At 26.8% G+C, this 21531-nt stretch overlaps 1 protein-coding gene across 1 annotated transcript; it reads left to right on the top strand.

Annotated features, from left to right (window-relative positions):
- The first annotated feature begins 17284 nt into the window (after positions 1–17284).
- Positions 17285–18598, top strand: LOC112741137 (F-box/kelch-repeat protein At3g23880-like). Its single transcript, XM_025789990.3, has one exon. The coding sequence runs from the start codon at positions 17310–17312 to the stop codon at positions 18495–18497; it is 1188 nt and encodes a 395-aa protein (XP_025645775.1). The 5' UTR covers positions 17285–17309; the 3' UTR covers positions 18498–18598.
- The last annotated feature ends 2933 nt before the right edge of the window (positions 18599–21531 follow it).

The following is a 21531-nucleotide window of genomic DNA, read 5'->3' as shown; positions in this document are numbered from 1 at the left end:
GCCTAACCCGGAATTAGAGCGCATACACCTTGTCTTCTCAAGTAGCGTACGATTCAGTCGTTCGGCGACTCCATTCTGTTGTGGTGTTTCTCTAACTGTCCAGTGTCTTGCAATGCCTTCTCGGTCATAGAACTTCTTGAAAGCTCCATCCGTGTACTCTGTGCCATTAGATCGTAGAATTTTCAGCTTCCTACCTGTTCGGTTTTCAACCATTGCTCTCCACCGCTTAAAAGTATCGAATACCTCATTCTTATGTTTGAGGAAGTAAATCCAAACATACCTAGAATAATCATCAACAAAAGTAACAAAATACCTGGAACCACCATTGGAAGTAACTTTAGTCGGTCCCCAAACATCAGTATGCACGTAGTCTAACAACCCTCTACTTTTATGCTTGTTTATAGAAAACTTCACCCTATGTGCCTTTCTATACACACAATGCTCACAAAATTTCATTTGTAATTTCTTCATATTCTTCAGCAAACCTTATCCATAAAGCAATGATAGACATTTCTCTGACATATGTCCAAGCCGCATGTGTCATATTCTTGTGTATTTTATTTGATCTCTACTTCCACCAATTCCAACTGCTAACTCACCTGTGACTGTTGTCCCTAAAAGAGAATAAAAATTACCGTGACGAACTCCCTTCATCACTACCAAAGAACCATGAACAACTTTTAGTACCCCATTTTTCGCAACTATTTTGCAGCCATTTTTCTCCAACAAACCTTTGGAGATCGATAAGATTTTTCTGCAAGTCTGGAATATGCCTCACATCTTTTAAGGTTCTTACTCATCCATCATGCATCTTGATTCTTATAGTCCCCAACCCCACAGTTTTACAAGCATGATCATTGCCCCTTAAAACTGTGCCACCATTTATGCTTTCATAGGTAGTAAATCACTTCCAATTTGGACACATATGGTGAGAGGCTCCTGAATCAAGAATCCACTTACCGGAGATTTCATAAGATTGTTCTGTTACAGAGTAACAATCCTCCTCATCATTTGAGACGTAGCTTGCTTCTTGCTTTTCTTTTGGGTTGTCGTTGTTCTGTTTCTTGAAAGTTATCTTCTTATTTGGACAATTTGCTTTGAAATATCCAGTCTCACCACATTTAAAGCATGTTCTCTCCGCGTGAGGTCTAGATTTTGGCCTAGACTTTCTACGCTTATTACCTTTTTCTTCTTTCATTGGTCCTTCCTCTAGCCGCGAATAATCCTTGTGCTTGATCATTATACTCTCTTCCATTTGAAGATGACATTACACTTGTAGCAACCTTACGTAGATCATCCGCTAAAAGTGATGCCATCGTCTCATCCATGGTCAGAGTGTCACCCACCAGCATCAATGTCTGCAGTAGATTTTCATAGGACTTCGGTAATGAAAGTAACAATATGAGAGCCTGGTCTTTATCATCAACCTTCACATCTATATCCTTTAAGTTTGATATGATCCTATCAAACTTATTGATATATTCTCGGATTGAGGTACCTTCCTCCATCTTGCATGTATACAATTTGGATTTTAAATAGATCCTGTTAGTTAGAGTCTTCGTCATGAAGTTACTCTCTAACTTTGTCCAGACGCCTACTGCAGTTGTTTCTTCGTTCACCAAGAAAGCAACATCCCTCTCAAGGCATAAGATTATTGCAGCCCGTGCCTTAAGATCTAATTCTTCTCAATCCTCATCTTTTATTCCTTCCGACTTTTTTTCTTTTCCCATTAGTGTCTTGTGTAACTTTTGTGATATAAGTAGATTTTTCATCTGCATCCTCCAATAGGAAAAATCATTTTTCCCATTGAACTTCTCGATTTCATATTTGCCTACTTTGACATTACTACTAGTAGAAGCCATTATATTCAAAATTGAATTTTACCACTCAAATAATGAATAATATAACGTTGGCTCTTGATACCAATTATTGAGTCTACAGCGAAATTTTGACTTTTAATAGATAGAAGGGAGCCACTTAGATAAAGATGTTTAAAACGTCTTTTTTTAAAGATATTTTTAAATAATTAAAATTCAATACATATAATTCATTAAACTGTGTTATTTTTATTAAAATTATATCAGATAAATTGATTTGGCCAAAAAATCGATAAATTAAACCTTGAATCGGTCTAAATTAATATTTTTTTATAAAAAATAATTACAATATCCCTATTATAAAAAATGACTAAAATATTCTTATTATATATATATTGAGAACCTTAATTTTAACCCTTTTCTTTTCTCTGTGCCGTTATAGGGTTAGAATTTAGGGTTTTCAAAATTAAAAAATATATATAATAAGAATATTTTAGTTATTTTTTATAATAAGATTATTGTAGTAATTTTCTATAAAAAATGAATATTATTTTAGATCGATTTAAGGTTTGGTTTATCGATTTTTCAGCCAAATTAATTTGTCTTATCAAATTTTGACAGAAATAATATAATTTAATCGATTATATGTATTAAATTTTAATTAATAAAAAAACATCTTTAAAAAAAAGACGTTTTAAGCATCTTTATCGGAGTGACCTCCTAGATAAAAACTAATATGAAATTGAACATTACTCACAATAATACACTCGCTATATAATTATTGAAGAGAAAAAAAAGAAAATGAATAATTGCTATGATGTGAATTCCTTTTGTTTTAATTAAATTGAATACATTTTGATTTCACTCATTTATATAGTTATCTAACTTCTATAAATAACAAGAGAGCATACTATAAAATAGTTTCCTATAAAAGCTCCTTATAAAATAGTTTTTTATAAAAATTTTCTAATTATCCACCATTTTCTTTCTTCCATTCTTTGTCTGCCTCCCTTTGTTTTCTCTCTGTCTTTCTTTTATTCTCACAGAAGCAGATCCATAACAATATCAACCTACTTCCGGACCTGCTTATATAAAGAAAATGTTACCTTTCAGATTTTGAGATAGATGAGAATAAAAAGTCTCCAAATGTTATCTACTAACTAACTAAATATCCTATATCCAGAAGTTTAAATCATAAATGTGAATATAATTCATTTCATTAAACAGATTAATCTTTTAAATAGTGGAATAATGTAATATTCAATATATATACACTACTTATATAATAATAATAATAATAATCCAAATCAAATTTGACTTAAATCGGACACTATTAAATGTATAATTGAATATATTTTGAACATACATATAGTACGTTGATTTTTAAAAATATAACAAATAATTTTGTTGGATTAAAATTAAATACAATTTTCTAAATATAATATTTAACATATAAATTTCTAATTTAACAGTTAATATTTGAAAAATTACACGAACAAAACGTTATTTAATAATATTTATTTAAAAGATAAAAAGGTGAATATTATTTTATATTTGAGAATAATTTTACTTTTATATAGTGAAATTTTTGCATAGTTTTTTAATTAATATATTCATATGTAAAAAATAGAAATAGAAATGACATTATTAACATAGTAGTGATAATATCCAATTCAACAAAAAACATAAAAAAATACTAAACATTTTTATTTAAAAGTTAAGAGAATGACTGAAAAGATATTTTTTAGAAGAATATAACCATTAATATTATTTCAATCCATATATATATAGCCGTACACAAAATTTATATGGCTGATACTTTTTTATATGAAAAAGTATAAAATTATCTATCAATTTATTGTCAAAAATAATTTATTATTATATTTTAATTACAATTAACATTAAATTGATCTAAATTAATAAAAATTTTGAATTATAAGGATTTATAACCGCGCCGAGGAGAGCTGCGACGTGAATTCAGAAAGGTGTCACCCAACTTTCTTCCGCAGCAACTCCTAACTGCGTCGTCGTCACTCGTCCCTGTGTTCTTCCTCACTCCGGCCTCAGTCGGCGTTGCATCCTCTGCCTCCACTGTTACTGTCCCTACACAACGTGCCGAACATGCTCTTCACATTGCCGTGTCGCATCCCCTCCACCAATGTCGTCTTTGTCGTCACGCCGTGGAGCCTTTACCACCGTTGTCTTCACCGCCACGCGAAACCCCCTCCCTGTGGAACTGTCGCTAATGCGTCGCGCCGTTACTTGCATTGCTCGGAATGCGTGCAGTGGTTCGTGCCTGTGCTGCTGCCGCGGCCTTCACCCCGACGATCTTCTGGGCATTGCCGATGCCCTCTGCAACCAATTTGTGTCGCCGCAATGGGAGCTTTACATGCGCAGTTTTCTCCTCTGCAAGACCATCGCGACACCTTTCTCCTCGCGATTTGCATAGCAGCCGTCCACCGCAGCGCGCTCCTTCTATCTTGTTTCTACTTTCTCAATCCGATCAAAGACACCTCCACTAGAAGACACATCGACAAAAATATTTTCATTAGATAGGCTATAAAAAAAGACATTTTTATTAGACACATTCACAAAGATACTTTCATTAAACATAATTATAAACAAAAATTGGTAGAATCTTTATTAATTACGTAACAGAATTGATTATATATTTAACCATTTTTTTTTTACTGAAAATGTTGACTATCAAGCATTTTCCATTTTCATATGAATGTTGATATGCTAACTTATTTCTGCATGGTTCCAAAAGACATGTTAATATATAGATAAATAAAATTCTAGTATTTTTATTTTTCTTGTAAAAACCGTAAAAATAAAGGAATACTTAAAGTGAAAGTAGATAACGTGTTTAAATAGACCAAAAAATTAAAAGATTTTTTTATCTTGATTTTTTGTAAATTCACCTACATTAATTATGTTATGTGTAAAAAAAAAATTAGTACTCACTATAAAATATATATTAAAATATAACATATATATTAAATACTATTTATATTTATAGAACAATCTCCTATATTCTTAATACACACACACACACATATATATAGTGGCGGAGCTTAGTTCAAACAAGGGGGCTATGGTCCCCTCCCAAACTTTTTATAAAAAATTTAGTAGTACTTTTTCAAAAGATAAAAAATAGTTCAATTGACTTAAATACTTTACTATGACTTAAAGTATCTAATAAGTTCAATAAACAACAATCTCTCTATCTTTAAGTTCAAATATAAAAAATTAGATATTTTTTATTTATTTAATTTAATATTATTTTATATTTTACTATTTATTTAATTTAATTTTTTATATGATAAAAGATAATAAAATATTCAATAAGTATTAATATTATTGTATTGGTATAAATTGAAAAAAAATTCAATAAATATTATAAATTTTAATATTTGTCTTTCTAACTTCTTCTTTACATATTTTACAGGATATATATTCAAATTTTTATATAAAATAATAATAAAAAATCAAAGAATTGATACATTTTTTAAGAGGAAGGCTAATATTTAAGAAGGAGAACATATAACTTTTACAATATCAACACCTATAAATAGTTCTTCTACTTTAATGAATCACGAAGAAAGTGAGATATAACCTTCAAAAGTTCAAAAAGTTACATATGATGACTTTAATCTTAATTTTTTGGAACGAGATCTTGAAAAACGGCTTTAAATTTGGCAATATCACCCAAACCAAACCAGAGAGATGAGATTAGACGAGTTTATCTTAAATGGGGTATATCAAAAATATTTTGACAATTATTTTCTATTTGGCCCCCCAAAAATTTTATTTCAAGTTCCGCCAATAATTATAATAATATATTCCTATTTCATTATTCTTCATTTTTCAATATAATTAATAAAAGTATTTTCTTTTTTTTAGTTTCTTACGGTATTTTTTAATTTAATAGACTAAAAATTAATTGGTTGCGGATCAAAGCTCTATTTTAAAAAATGGGTTGCTACATGCAAAGGTAGGATTCGAATAAAAGTGTTATTTTTGATATTGAGATTTTATGCATAAATTTTAAAAAAAATGGTTTTTCTTATTGTATTTTTCAAAATATGAAAGTTTTTTTTTAAAAGCCAAAATTTTTATTTATTTTAGGTATCCAGAAAGCGTCAGGGAAATTTTTTTTTTCTTCGAAACACCAAATTGGTGGTGCCATTTACTGCTTTTGTTTTCAAAAAGATCGTTTTTCAGTTTTTTTCTTTTTTTTTTTTTTGAAAAAATATTGTTTACTTTTTGGAACACCAAATAAGTTAGAGAGGTTTTTAAAAAGAATCCCGCTAGGGAGCTGCATCACCCATACGATCTTGGAGTTTATCAAGGATTGAACTCTTAACCTTTCGGATCTAGAACTCTAATACCATGTCATGAAACCACTTATCCCAAAAGTTTAAGCTAATAGGAAAAGGTAACACTAATGGTTATATCTCTAATACTGAATCGGACATCCCTAAATTTTCATTGTACACATTGTACAGATATTCCATTGGCTCCCTATACTTCCTCCAAAATAAATCATGGAACTACTGCTCCTTCCTACTCAATAACTATTCCCTGCAATAAATGCTATAACAATACATCCAACACCACTACACCTGCTTTGAATCTTATTCATCCTAGATTTGTATAACTCAATTTCTAACCCAGTCAATCTTTTTTCAAACTCTTTCGTTTTGTCATGAACACCCTAAAATGGCCTTCAAAATGAACCTCATTATGCTTCAACCCACCAAAATGAAGATTCTTGTTAGAATCCTCCTTAAAGGACGAAACATACTCATCAAGCCATGAAAAATACTTTCGATGAGGTGCCGAAGTTTGCAAGATAGGGAAAAGGATTTTAAACCTTCAATCGAAATCTAGATGAACGAGAAAAAATATAAACTACCTTAAAGTATGGACAGCTAAAGAATAGCTTGGCCGTATTTAACTCCGTTCTTGAAATGAAGAGAACAGTATGAATACTGCAGTTACATTCTGAGGCAACCCACTTCGTCTTCTTCCTCGATCCCAAATTCGTGCTAGAATTCAGACTCCAACTTTCATATTCGATTGCATCTCTTCTATTTTGCCATTCGGATCAGAGTGACAAACGCTCACCACTCTCAGCCATGATTTTCTAGGGTTCATAGACTATTATTAGAAAACGAGTGAGAGGGTTCAAATCTTAAATATCATATTATATAACCCCAAATCCTTTGCAAAACAGCGACATTTTGGTTCCACAAAAATTGGACAAGTCGATCCATGTCCAACCTTCTAATGTCCAACATGGCATTTGACAGTCACATAATCATTGTTAAGTGTTACGTAAGTAGATTCTCTTAGGTTTTGACGTTGAAGATGATGGAAGGATCGCCATGTCTCACTGCTACCAGGAACAAGGAACGGGTGGTACTACTTTTTTCGAGAAGGATCGGCTTGTCCCTTAAAAAGATGAATAGAAATCGGGTAGGGACTTTACTCAATTAAAAAATTTAAGATACAAGATATTATTTATATTATTTAACATATGAAACAAACAACTTAAGCCATCATCTAAAATAACAAAAATAATTCTATAAATACCTATTTACTTATTTATATTAAAAAAATATATAAATAGTATAAACTGATATTTGGTTGGTAGAAAAATAATAATATAATTTTTTAATTAATTTAATTACATAATTCAAAAATTATAGATAATTTATTAAACTATAAAAATAAGATCATTATATTCACATATTATAAAGTTTATAAAAAAAATTAAACAATAAATTAACCCTCAATAAATTACACATTAGTCCTGTCAAATATATATATGATCACATATTATAAAGTTTATAAAAAAATTAAACAATAAATTAACCCTCAATAAATTACACATTAGTCCTGTTATATATATATATATATATATATATATATATATATATATATATATATATATATATTATTAAATTATAATTAATTTTTAATGTAATTTTTAGTAATTAAAATTTAAATGATTAAAACTATTAGATATTAAATATTTTGCACCTAACTAATTCTGATTTTGTTATTAAAATTAAAAAATAATGAGTTATTAATTAATTTTAAATTAAAATTTAAATACGAGTGAAAAAAATAAAAAATATATTTTAAATTTTATGTCATTAACCAGAGTTAATTTTAAAATAAAAAAGATGTTGTACATCATATTGTAGATTAGTGTGGTTATTTATTTTTTTAATGGCAATTATTGTTAAATAAAATAGTATAAAAAAATGGGAAAAAATGTATTTATCAATCTAGGTGATAATAACTTATTTTCTAACAGAATAAATTATTGAATAATAAAAATTATTATAATTTTTATTCACACAAACTAATACTCAATGATAGTGTTCCAGTGATATTACTAAGAAATATTAACTAATTTAATAGCTTTTGTAATGACATAAATCTATAAGTTTGGAGACTTAAAAATCATGTCATAATAAAATATAAAATTTTAACAGGTAAAAATGTTGATCATATTGTTTGAATTTCAAGAATGAATATGATATCAACAAATGAAATTGTCCTAGCTAGATAAATTTTAACAAAGACAAATCTCCATAAGTATTACTATCGATGAGTAATTGTTCTGCTTTAAAGATAAATATTTTTTCATGGTATTTCCAATTCGGTAAACCTTAAAGACAAATACTATTTTTCATGATATTTTTTACCTGACTCGGTAGGTTGAGACTAATCTCCGATACTTGTTTAACCTGACGAGTGAAATAACCACTCAACTAACTCAATTAGTTGAAAAAAATATTAATTATTTTAATATTTTAACATTGAAAACTGTTAAATTTTAGTTTTAATTATAAATTTTTAAAATATTTATAGTGGTAATTTCTATATATATTTTTTGTTTAAGTTTTTAAAAAAAATGTAATATATTTTTATGTATTATTTTGTATTCTGCACAGGAATATATACTATTATATTCTAAAAAATAATTTTAGAAATTAAATGTTGATGCACATCTTTATAATTATTATTAAAAATATAATATCTTTTCATCCTTAAATTTATTAATTTTTTGTCAACTGAATTCTTTTAAAAAATCATTTTATTGTGAATGACTATTTTTTTAAAAAAAAAGTAAAAAGAAAATCTAGAGTTAAAATTTTGCTCTGAATTTTTTATGCATCTTTTAAATATTTATTCAAATGTTGTTACAAAAATTTAGATCAAATAGATAAGTTATTTGTCAAATATAAAATTTTTTTGTTATTTACAAAAAATATAATATATATTTATTGTGAAAACTCATGTACAATTAATTTCATGTAATGTTAATAGCTGAGAACTATTAGATGACAATTTAGTCAAACATATTTTAAGAACTCTCAGCTATAAACCTCATATAAAATTAAATGTACTTGAGTTTTCACCAATATTTATTAATTCTTTTATTGTATTTTCAAATCATTTAAAAATTATTTTGTCAATAATATTTTATAGAGATTTTTTTATTAACGGTTAAATCTTTCAAGTATAAAATTAGTAGTTAACCCCAAAATATAAAGTAAATTGATGAGGACACATTTTTCAACAACAGATTCGAGAAATACCAAAACACAAAATTTCTTGCTATTTCAGTAGATATGTTACCATAATAGTGTTTAGAGAGCACATTTTGCTATGGTCACCCATTTTTTGATTGAGTCGGCCGTCCGATCCAATTTTTACAATTATGTCTAGGATAATAAATATAAGGAATTTTTTAAAATAAATAATTTAAATATTTTATTTATGAATATAGATAATTAGTAGTATATTTATCAATTTTCATCCTTTTACATATTTTGTTTATCGTGTAAACGAATTAATATTGCTAATATCTCGTTTACACTATAAATGAGATATATGAAATTTGAAAAATACAAATATTGCGTTTACACTATAAACGAGATATGTGTATTTGTAAATATAAAAAATATAATTTTTAAAAATAATAAAAATATTAATAATTTAATTTAGACTAATTTAAAAATAAAAATTGATATATTTTATTACTATTTAGATCAATCTTAATTAATTTATATCTCGTCTATATTTTAAATTAATAGCTTTATTTATTTGTATTGAACTCTTAAAAATATAATGTTTCAAATAATAGAAAAGATGAACTGTTTCAAATAATAGAAAAGAATGACAATCTTAAAATAATAGAGAAGATGAGTGATTTTAACTCACTAATTAGTAGACGATGGGCCTATCACGTAATTTAAAACCAACACATTATTTTTCTATAGACCAACACATTTAATTAATATACAAATATTTGTGAAACATATATATTATTGATTATTAAATTATAATTTAATTTTCAATACATTTTTTGATAATTAAAATTTAAATGATTAAAACAATTAAAAACTCAATATTTTCACCTAACTAATTTTGGTTTTGTTATTAAAATTAAAAAAGAATGATTTATTAATCAATTTTGAATTCAAATTTAAATTTGAGTGAAAAATAAAAAATATTTTAAATTTTATATCACTAAAGAGAGGTAATTTCGAAATAAAAAATATATCCTACATTATCCTAAGGATAATGTAGTCATTTATTTTTTAAAAGTAATTATTGCTAAATAAAATAATATAAAAAATTAAAAAAATATATTTATCAATATAGGTGATAATAATTCATTTTCTAATAGAATAAATTATTAAATAATCAAAATTATGATTCTTCACACAAATTAATACTCAAGATAGAGTTCCTATTGATATTACTAAGGAATATGAAATTTTAACAGGTAAAAATGTTGATAATTTTGTTTTGATTTCAAGAATGAATATGATACTAATAAATAAAATTGTCCTAGATAAATTTCAACAAAGATAAATCTCCATAAGTATTGCTATCAATAGTAATTATTCTGTTTTAAAGATAAATTTTATTTTTCATGGTATTCCCAATTCAGTAGACCTTAAAGACAAATACTATTTTTTTTACGGTATTTTTTGATTTGGCAGTAGGTTGAGACTGATCTCCAATACTTACTTAAACGGACGAATGAAATAACCACTCAACTAACTCAATTAGTTGAAAAAAATATTAATTATTTTTAATATTTTTAACATTAAAAATTGTTAAATTTTAGTTTTAATTATAAATTTATAAAATATTTATGGTTCTAATTTCAATGTTTATTTTTTGTTTAACTTTTTAATAAAAAATGTAATATATTTTTATGTATTATCTTGTACCCTGCACAGGAATATACACTAGTATATTTTAAAAAATAATTTTAGAGATTAAATATTGATTTATATTTTTGTAATTATTATTAAAAATATAAGATCTTTTCATCCTTAAATTTAGTAATTTTTTGTCAACTGAATTCTTTTAAAAAATATTTTTATTGTGAATGACCATATTTTTTAAAAAATAAAAAAAATCTAGAATTAAAATTTTGGTCCGAATTTTTATGTATCTTTTAAATATTTATTCAAATATTACTACAAAAATTTAGATCAAATAAATAAGTCGTTCATCAAATATAAAATTTTTTTTGTTACTTACAAATATATATATATATATATATATATATATATATATATATATATATATATATATATATATATATATATTGTGAAAACTCAGATGCAGTTAATTTCATGTAAAGTTAATAACTAAGAACGGTTAAATGACAATTTTAGTAAAATCGATGAGGACAAAAGGCAGATTCGAAAAATACCAAAACACAAAATTTCTTGCCATTTTCAGTAGATATGTTACCATAATAGTGTTTAGAGAGCACATTTTGCTATTTTCACCCGTTTTTCGATTGAATCGGCCTATCCAATCTAGTTTTTACAACTATGTCTAAGATAATAAATATAAGGGATTTTTGAAAATAAATAATCTAAATATTTTATTTACGGATATAGATAATTTATAGCATATTTATCAATTTTCATTTTTTTACATATTTTGTTTATTGTGTAAACAAATTAATATTGCTAATATCTCGTTTACACTATAAATGAGATATATGAAATTTAAAAAATACACATATTATTATAAACGAGATATGTGTGTTTGTAAATATATTAAAAAATATTAATAATTTAATTTAGACTAATTTAAAAATAGAAAGTGATATATTTTATTACTATTTAGATCGACTTTAATTAATTTATATCTCGTCTATATTTTAAATTTTAAATTAATAACTTTATTTATTTGTATTAAACTCTTAAAAATAGAATGTTTCAAATAATAGAAAATATGAGTTGTTTCAAATAATAGAGAAGATGTACAATTTTAAAATAATAGAGAGGACGGATGATTTTAAATTTTTAATTCATTAATAAGTAGACGGTGGACCTATCACATAATTTAAAACCAACACATTATTTTTCTAGAAGTCAGCACATTTAAGTAGCACTCAAAATTTACGTACCAAATATATATATATTATTAATTATTAAGTTATAATTTAATTTCTAATGTAATTTTTGGTAATTAAAATTTAAATGATTTAAATCATTAAATAATCAATATTTTACACTTAATTAATTCTAATTTTGTTATTAAAATTAAAAAAAGAATAATTTATTAATCAATTTTGAATTCAAATATAAATTTGAGTGAAAAATAAAAAATATTTTAAATTTTATGTCATTAACGAGAGGTAATTTCAAAATAAAAAATACATTGTACATTATCTTATATAGAATAGTATAGTCATTTATTTTTTAAAGGCAATTATTGTTACATAAAATAATGTAAAAAATTAGAAAAAATATATTTATTAATATAGGTGATAATAATTTATTTTCTAATAGAATAAATTATTGAGTAATAAAAATTATGATTTTTTCTCACACAAATTAATACTCAAGGATAGTGTTTTATTGATGTTACTAAAGAATATTAACTAATCCAATAGCTTTTGTAATGATATAAATCTACAAATTTGGAGGCTTGAAAATTATGTCATAAAATATGAAATTTTAACCGATAAAAATGTTGATAATTTTGTTTTAATTTCAAAAATGAATATGATACCAATAAATAAAATTATACTAGATAAATTTTAACAAAGACAAATCTCCATAAATATTGTTATCCATGAGTAATTATTCTGCTTTAAAGATAAATATTATTTTTTCATGGTATTCCCAATTCGGCAGACCGTAAAGACAAATACTATTTTTTTTATGGTATTTTTTGACTCGACAAGTTGAGATTAATCTCTGTACTTACTTAAATAGACGAGTGAAATAACCACTCAACTAATTCAATTAGTTGAAAAAAATATTAATTATTTTTAATATTTTTAACAATAAAAATCATTAAATTTTAGTTTTAATTATAAATTTATAAAATATTTATAGTGCTAATTTTTATCTATATTTTTTTGTTTATTTTTTTAATAAAATATAATATATTTTTTGTATTATTCTATACCCTGCACCGGAATATACACTAGTTTATTCTAAAAAATAATTTTAAAGATTAAATGTTGATGCATATTTTTATAATTATTATTAAAAATATAAGATCTTGTGATCCTTAAATTTAGTAATTTCTTATCCACTGAATTCTTTTAAAAAATATTTTCACTGTGAATCACCATAATTTTTTTAAAAAAGAAAAAGAAAAATTTAATGTTAAAATTTTGGCCCGAATTTTTATGTACCTTTTAAATATTTATTCAATTGTTGCTACAAAAATTTAGATCAAATAAATAAGTCGTTTGTTAAATATAAAATTTTTTTGTTATTTACAAAAATATAATATATATTTATTGTAAAAACTCAGTTGCAGTTAATTTTATGTAAAGTTAATAGCTGAGAATTGTTAGATGACAATTTAATTAAACTTATCAAATCATTAATGACTCATCACAACTATTAACCTCATATAAAATTAACTGCACTTGAGTTTCCATCAATATTTATTAATTCTTTTTATTGTATTTTCAAACTATTCAGAGATTGTTTTATCAATAATATCTTATAGATATTTTTTTTATCAGTGATTGAATCTTTCAAGTAAAAAATTGATAGTTAACCCCAAAATATAAAATAAAATTGATGACGACACCTTTTTCAACATAAATTCAAAAAAAGCCAAAACACAAAATTTCTTGCTATTTTCTGTAGATATGTTACCATAATAGTATTTATAGGGCACATTTTGCTATTTTCACCCTTTTTCGATTGAATTGGCCCGTCCAATCCGATTTTTATAACTATGTTTAAGATAATAAATATAAGAAATTTTTTAAAATAAATAATTTAAATATTTTATTTACAGATATAGATAATTTGTAACATATTTATCAATTTTTATCCTTTTACATATTTTGTTTATCGTGTAAACAAATTAATATTGCTAATATCTCGTTTACACTATAAATGAGATATATAAAATTTGAAAAATACACATATTTCGTTTACACTGTAAACGAGATATGTGTATTTATAAATACAAAAAATATAATTTTTAAAAATAATAAAAATATTAATAATTTAATTTAGATAATTTAAAAATAAAAATTAATATATTTTATTACTATTTAGATCGACTTTAATTAATTTATATCGCATTTATATTTTAAATTTTAAATTAATAGCTTTATTTATTTGTATTGAAATCTTAAAAATAGAATGTTTCAAATAATAAGGAAGATGAGCAATTTTAAATAATAGAAAAGATGAGTAATTTCAAAATAATAAGAGAAATGAGTGATTTTAATTCATTTATTAGTGGACAATAGGCCTATCACATAATTTAAAACTAACACATTATTTTTTTAGAAACTAACACATTTAATTAGTACTCAAATATTTACGTACCAAATATATATATATATATATATATATATATATATTATTGATTATTAAATTATAATTTAATTTCTAATACAATTTTTGGTAATTAAAATTTAAATAATTGAAATTATTAAATACTCAATATTTTACATCTAACTAATTATGGTTTTGTTATTAAAATTAAAAAATAATTTATTAATCAATTTCAAATTTAAATTTAAATTTAAATAATTGGAGTGAAAAATAAAAAATATTTTAAATTTTATGTCGCTAACGGAAGTAATTTTAAAATAAAAAATACATTGTACATTATCTTATAAAAGAGTGTAGTGATTTTTTTTTGTAATTATTGCTAAATAAAATAGTGTAAAAAATAAAAAATATATATTTATTAATATAGGTGATAATAATTTATTTTTTAATAGAATATATTATTGAATAATAAAAATTATGATTTCTCTTCGCACAAATTAACACTCAAGAATAGTGTTCAAGTGTGTTACTAAAAATATTAACTAATCAATAGCTTTTGTAATGATATAAATCTATAAATTTGGAGACTTGAAAATTATGTCATAAAATATAAAATTTTAACAGGTAAAAATATTGATTATTTTGTTTTGATTTTAAGAATAAATATGATACCAATAAATAAAATTGTCCTAGATAAATTTAATAAAGATATATCTCCATAAGTATTGTCATTGATGAGTAATTGTTCTGTTTTAAAGACAAATATTTTTTTCACGGTATTCCAAACTTAATAGATCTTAAAAACAAATAGTATTTTTTTTTCACAATATTTCCCATCTCGGCAGGTTGGGACTAATATATTGCGAATTAGAGCTCTATTTAATTAAGAGTTAGCTGCTAGTTAATAGGTTACTACACATAAGACAGAATTTAAATATCTGATACTTATTTAAACGGCCAAGTGAAATAACTACTCAACTAACTCAAATTAGATGAGAAAAATATTGATTATTTTTAATTTTTTTAACATTATTGAAAACTTTTAAATTTTAGTTTTAATTTATAGTGATAATTTATATATGTATATATATTTAATTTTTTAATAAAAATGACATATTTCTATGTATTTTCCTAGAACATACACTAGTATATTCTAAAAAATAACTTTAGAGAACAAATTTTAATGTACATTTTTGCAATCATTATTAAAAAAAAAATATTTTCTTCTTAAAATTTAGTAATTTTTTGTTGATTAAATTTTTTTAAAAAATATTTTTATTGTGAATGGCCATATTTTTTGAAAAAATAGACAAATTTAGAGTTAAAACTTTGCTCCAAATTTTTTTTTGCACTTTCTAAATATTTATTTAACACAAAAATTTAGATTAAATAAATAAGTTGTTTGCTAAATATGAAAGTTGTTTTGTTACTTACAAAAAATATAATATTTATGATGAAAACTCAACTGCAATTAATTTCATATGAAGTTAATAATGAGAATAGTTAGATAGCAATTTAGTCAAACTTCTCAAATTATTTAACGACTCTCAACTATCAAATTCGTATGAAGTTAAGTTTTCACCAATATTTATTAATCTTTTTGTCGAATTTTTAAATCATTCAAAAATTATTTTGTTAATACAATCTTTTATTAAAAATCTTTTTATCAGAATCCTTTAAATACAGACTTGATAGTTAACCCAAAAAAATAGAGTAAAGTATCGTTTTTGTCCCCAATGTTTGTGATAAGTCCTATTTGTGTCCCTAACGTTTAAATCATCTTATTTGTATCCTTAACGTTTATAAAAGTGATTTAATGTTATCCTACTATCAATTATATTAACAAATCAGATTATATTTTTCAATTATTCTCACTTGGATGTATTCATTCTCAATTAGGTCTCACTTGGATGTGTTCGATTTTAATATTATACCCACTATTTTGTATTTAGATTCAATTATGTCGGTAGAAAAGTGAATTATGTAAATGTTGTAGGAATTAGTTTCAACATTTGATGAGTTATTTTTCAGAGTAGATTATCGATTCTATCCCAGACATTTGTATTCTAACTTCAAAAAAAGATTTTTAAAACTCAAACTAAAGCGCACATGATGTATAATTGATGGCAGGATAATATTAAATCACTTTTATAAATATTAAGGATACAAATAGGATGATTTAAATATTAGGAAGACAAATAAAATTTACCCCAAATATTAAGAACAAAAACGATACTTTACTCCACAAAAAATATAAAGTAAAATCGTTGAGGACACATGTTGCAACACACATTTAAAAGATACCAAAACACAAAATTTCTTGCTATTTTCAGTAGATATGTTACCATAATAGTGTCTAGAGAGCACATTTTGCATGCAACGAACTATGCAAGTTGTCTTCCAGAAGGTGTCAGTGTGCATGTACCGAGGTCAGCGCAAATTAAAGGTCCATATAAGCCAGGTAATATCATATATTCCCATGCATATTAACATATTATTAACAACGGAAAACATTTATGATCATAATTAAAGTTGGTCATACTTGAAATAAAAAAATTAAATAAAATAATGTTTCTCAACATTATATAATGATAGTCACTTGTATGGTTTAACCCATCTCATATTCTCATTCACATTCTTCAAAAACCTTATTAGCCTAATCATTTCTATAATGGCGGCAGTTAACAGCCACAACGACTCTAAAACCGCCGCTAACATCACCAACATGCTCCAATCCGTCACTCTCACGGAAGACGTTTTTCCGCCGGAGATCATCTTTGATATTCTGGTGAGGCTTCCGGTGAAGTCATTGCAGCGGTTTAGGGCTGCATGCAAGCTCTGGAATGAAATGATCTCATCGGACCGCAAATTCGCGAAGGAGCAGCTCCGGCGAGCCACTGCCACCATCACCGCCACCGCCGGCCGCGACTGCAACCGCCTCATTAAGTACACCCACTCCTACCCAGGTGAACCAATCACTTCGTTTATGAGAGACTACTCTCTGAGATCCTTAGCCAGCAGCCCCGGCAACCTCGCAGGCACTTACTCTGAGCCCAACGGCCCTCTTGTCGAAGGAGACTGGATGCATTTCGACGGCGATTCTTGCCATGGCTTGCTTCTTCTTAACGTTGAGACGGCCGAAGACTCTCTGGTTCTTTGGAACCCTTCCACAGGGAAGTTCAGGACCTTGCCGCCGATTAAGGAACACCCAATGCAATCTTGTTCCGTTCACACTGGGTTCGGGTATGATTCTTCCACCGACACTTACAAGGTGGTGGATGTTTCTCACCACGGAGGAGTGAGCATTGCCATGGCTCATACCGTGGGCACGGATTCATCATGGAGACTGGTTCCGAATTTTCCTAATGGTTCCCCTCGAGGCTGCACGAAATTCGTGAGCGGAAGTCTTCACTGGTTGCTGATTCAGAACAAGGTAACGGAGTTTGGTGAGTATCTGGATTACTATGTTGTTGTTTCTATGGACATGGGAAAGGAGACGTTTGAGGAAATGGTGGTGCCGGAGAAAATTATCGGGGATCTGGAGTTGGCGGTGTTGAATGATTGGTTGTGCATCGTTGGTCGTGGATCCATGATTTGTGATGTTTGGGTTATGAAGGAGTATGGAAATGCAGAATCTTTGACTAAGTTGTTCAGTATTCCCTACCAAGAAACAAATCCTCCTTCTCGTCCCTCGTATAGTGTTATGGACACTGTTTCTGATGATGAGATACTGCTTTACAACAAGACAGGCTTTGTTGTCTACAATCACAAGAACCAAACTTTTAGGGTTCCTGCGCTTCAAGAATTCCGTGGTCTTAGCGATTTCAGGGTCTATACTGAGAGTTTGGTGTCACCCTGATATGATGTTATTAGTTCATTCATGTCCTCACATGAATTTGCTTCAGTTTTTTTTATTAGTTTCGTCTTGTATTGCATTTTATGTTGTTTGAATTTTGCATATGGTGGTTATTGTTTTAATATTTTGATATTGGAGTAAGACATTATTGGCCATGTCATTGCTATGTTTTATGGACAAAGTTATTAGTAGTTGTTCTCAAAATAAATAAAAGCTTTTATTTTGCTCTAACTATTCGTCTCTCTTCTCTTAAAAGCGTACAATTCCATTTTTTCATTCCCTCATTCTCTTTGCTTATACTTTTATGGCAGCAACGAATATCCAATTATATATATATATATCATCAACTTGGATTAGTCGGACAACTTGGATTAGTCGGAATTCAAATTCCGCGTAATTTATTAGCCAGTGACAGACCCACCACAACTCTAATCTCTCATCTTTCACCTTCCCTTCCTTTCCTGTTGCACCGTCACCAACGCAGATTCATATGTATAATAATAAAAAAAAGAAAGTTTAGAGAGTCAGCACTTTTATTAAAATCTGGACAACACTTAACTATCAAAAGAAAATTGAGTAATCTCACACCATTAAAAATACTAATAATGACTAATTGATGGCTACAAATCACAAAACTTACTGCCCCTAACACTCCTCATAAAAAAAATCCAAGCAAAAAAGAGTCCACTAAAACAAAAAGTAACATCAGAAAAAGTGGAATTTATTCATAGAGAAACATTCAATTAATAAAAAAAAATATCTAATTAGCTAAAAAAAAAAAATTCAACCCTACAAGAGTTTAATTCTCAGGCTAATAACGATTAAAAACATCCAATTAACTAAAAAAAAAAATCCATAATAGACACTACAATAAACATAGATTTTAGCAACGCCAAATTTTGTAACGCCTTAAAATCGTTTTCTTAGATAGTTTTAGACAACAATTTTTATAGTGTTACTGTTGAATTCAATTTTTCATTATTTTATAGCAACAAACTAAAACTGTTCTCTTTGACTATTTTAAAGAACGATTTTATAACTGTTACCATAATTTGGTTTTAAGTAACAGTTTTTTATTGTTGTTTAAATAATTGAACAAAAGAAACGCATAAAAACCGTTGCCAAAATGCTACACTTTAAAACTATTCTATTAGATGGTCTTAGACAATGGTTTTTACAGTGTTGCTGTTGAAGTTCAATTTTTCATTATAGCAACAAAATAAAACCGTTCTCTTTGACTATTTTAAAGAACGGTTTTATAACCATTACAACAATTTTTTATCAAACAATAATTTTCTAATATTATTTAAATAATTATACAAATTTAAATAATTTTCTCTATAAATATTAAATTTGTAGAACACTCAAAATTATTGTTATAAATATATTATAAATATTATTTATAGAAGAAATAAATTTAAAATAAATTTACAACAATTATATATTTTTGGTTTCATTCCCGCTCTAAAATTTAAGATAATATTTTTTTAACACTTCAAAAAAATTTCAACAACCTCTCTTCAAAAGAAAACATAGAGACTTGTCAATTTTTTCTCCCTCTACTAGCCCTAGCTCTCCATAACTCACACCACTCATCATTAGAGCCATCATCGAACAATGCCAAACTTGTAACAACCTAAGTTTTTGAAAAATTAAATAATGATTTATTTATGATTTATTTATGATTTATTATATTTGTTGATATTTTTATTTTAAGAAAATTATTTCACTAAAAGTAGTTAAATAAAATTTTATGATTCTTTAAATTTAAAAATAATTAAAAATTATATATAATTTTTATAATAGTTGGAGTTTAAATTAATTAAGATTTTTATATAATTTTTATTATAATTGAATTTTTGTATAATTAAAATGGCAATGGTATTAAAACCGTTGCTAAAAAACGACACCAACGGTAACGCTTTAAAACCGTTGGTTTTGTGAATAATAAAACTACAACAGTTTAAAATCGTTGCCTATTCAGTTATGGTTTTAAACCATTTGTTCATGAAAGAGAACAGTTTAAAATCGTTCTTTATCGAGTAACGGTTTGAAACCATTGTTTAAAATTTTCTTTCAAAACCGTTGTCTATACCAGTAACTTTGGCAACCGTTTTTTTGTTATCGTTGCCTTAGGTTAAAAACCGTTGCCTTTGAGCATTGGCAACGGCCGCATATACCATAGGTCAAAAACCGTTGCCAAAAGTTTTGGGAACGGTTTTTCAATCTACGGCAACGGTTTTTGACCGTTGCGAAAACCCTTATTTGAGGGAGTGGAAAAAAAAAATGGATGGTGTCCAGTGTAGGATCTCACCTTTCATTGTTCTCTCTCTCCTATTTAATTTTAGTCCCACTTATAGAATTAAAGGTGAGAGATCACACTTTATTCTCTCAAGTGTTAAAAAAAATGGAGAGGATCCATTTGTAGTGAGAAAACACAAATTAAACTAAACCCCTAGGATGGGAAGAAAAAAATCAGGTCGCGCGGGGTAGATGTGGTGTGATCGGCCAGTGGTTACTACGACGGGAGGTTGCTGCATCGTCGGTGGTTACTTCGACGGGAGAAGAAGCCGTGATAGCAGCAATCTGCGGCGGTGGTCGCAGCGCAAGAGGATGATGCCGTGCTATTGGATGGTGGTCGGCTGTGACATTGCTTTTGGAGAGCACGGACACGGCCGAACGCATGAGAGAAGGGGACCAGTATCTTCATCCGGAATGCACGATGTGACGCCAAGGAGAAGTGGACGAAAGGCAGCTTTACTTGCGTGGTCGATGATTGCTATGACGCGCGGGGGAGGAAGCTGTGATGGCGCGACGGGATGGGGGGCAGCACGACGAAGGACGTTGGGCGATGGTGACCAACGACACGGAGTAGCGGTGCGGTGTGGTGTTACACAGCGGCTGCGTGCAAGGGTAAATGGCGTAGCTAGTGAGAGATTGAGAAAGAAAATGGTATTGCTAGGGAGAAAAGGAGAAAGTATTCTGAGGTGAAATTAGGATTAGTTGGAGTAGTATTTTTTTAATTTTAAAATTGAAT

The sequence above is a fragment of the Arachis hypogaea genome, chromosome 14, assembly GCF_003086295.3.
Source record: "Arachis hypogaea cultivar Tifrunner chromosome 14, arahy.Tifrunner.gnm2.J5K5, whole genome shotgun sequence".
Taxonomy (NCBI): domain Eukaryota; kingdom Viridiplantae; phylum Streptophyta; class Magnoliopsida; order Fabales; family Fabaceae; genus Arachis; species Arachis hypogaea.
Note: the sequence above shows the minus strand (reverse complement) of the source record. Positions and strands in the feature narration are given on the sequence as shown.

Bases quoted from the DNA above. Each gene is read 5' to 3' on its own strand.
- LOC112741137 (XM_025789990.3), top strand. From the start codon at position 17,310: ATGGCGGCAGTTAACAGCCACAACGACTCTAAAACCGCCGCTAACATC.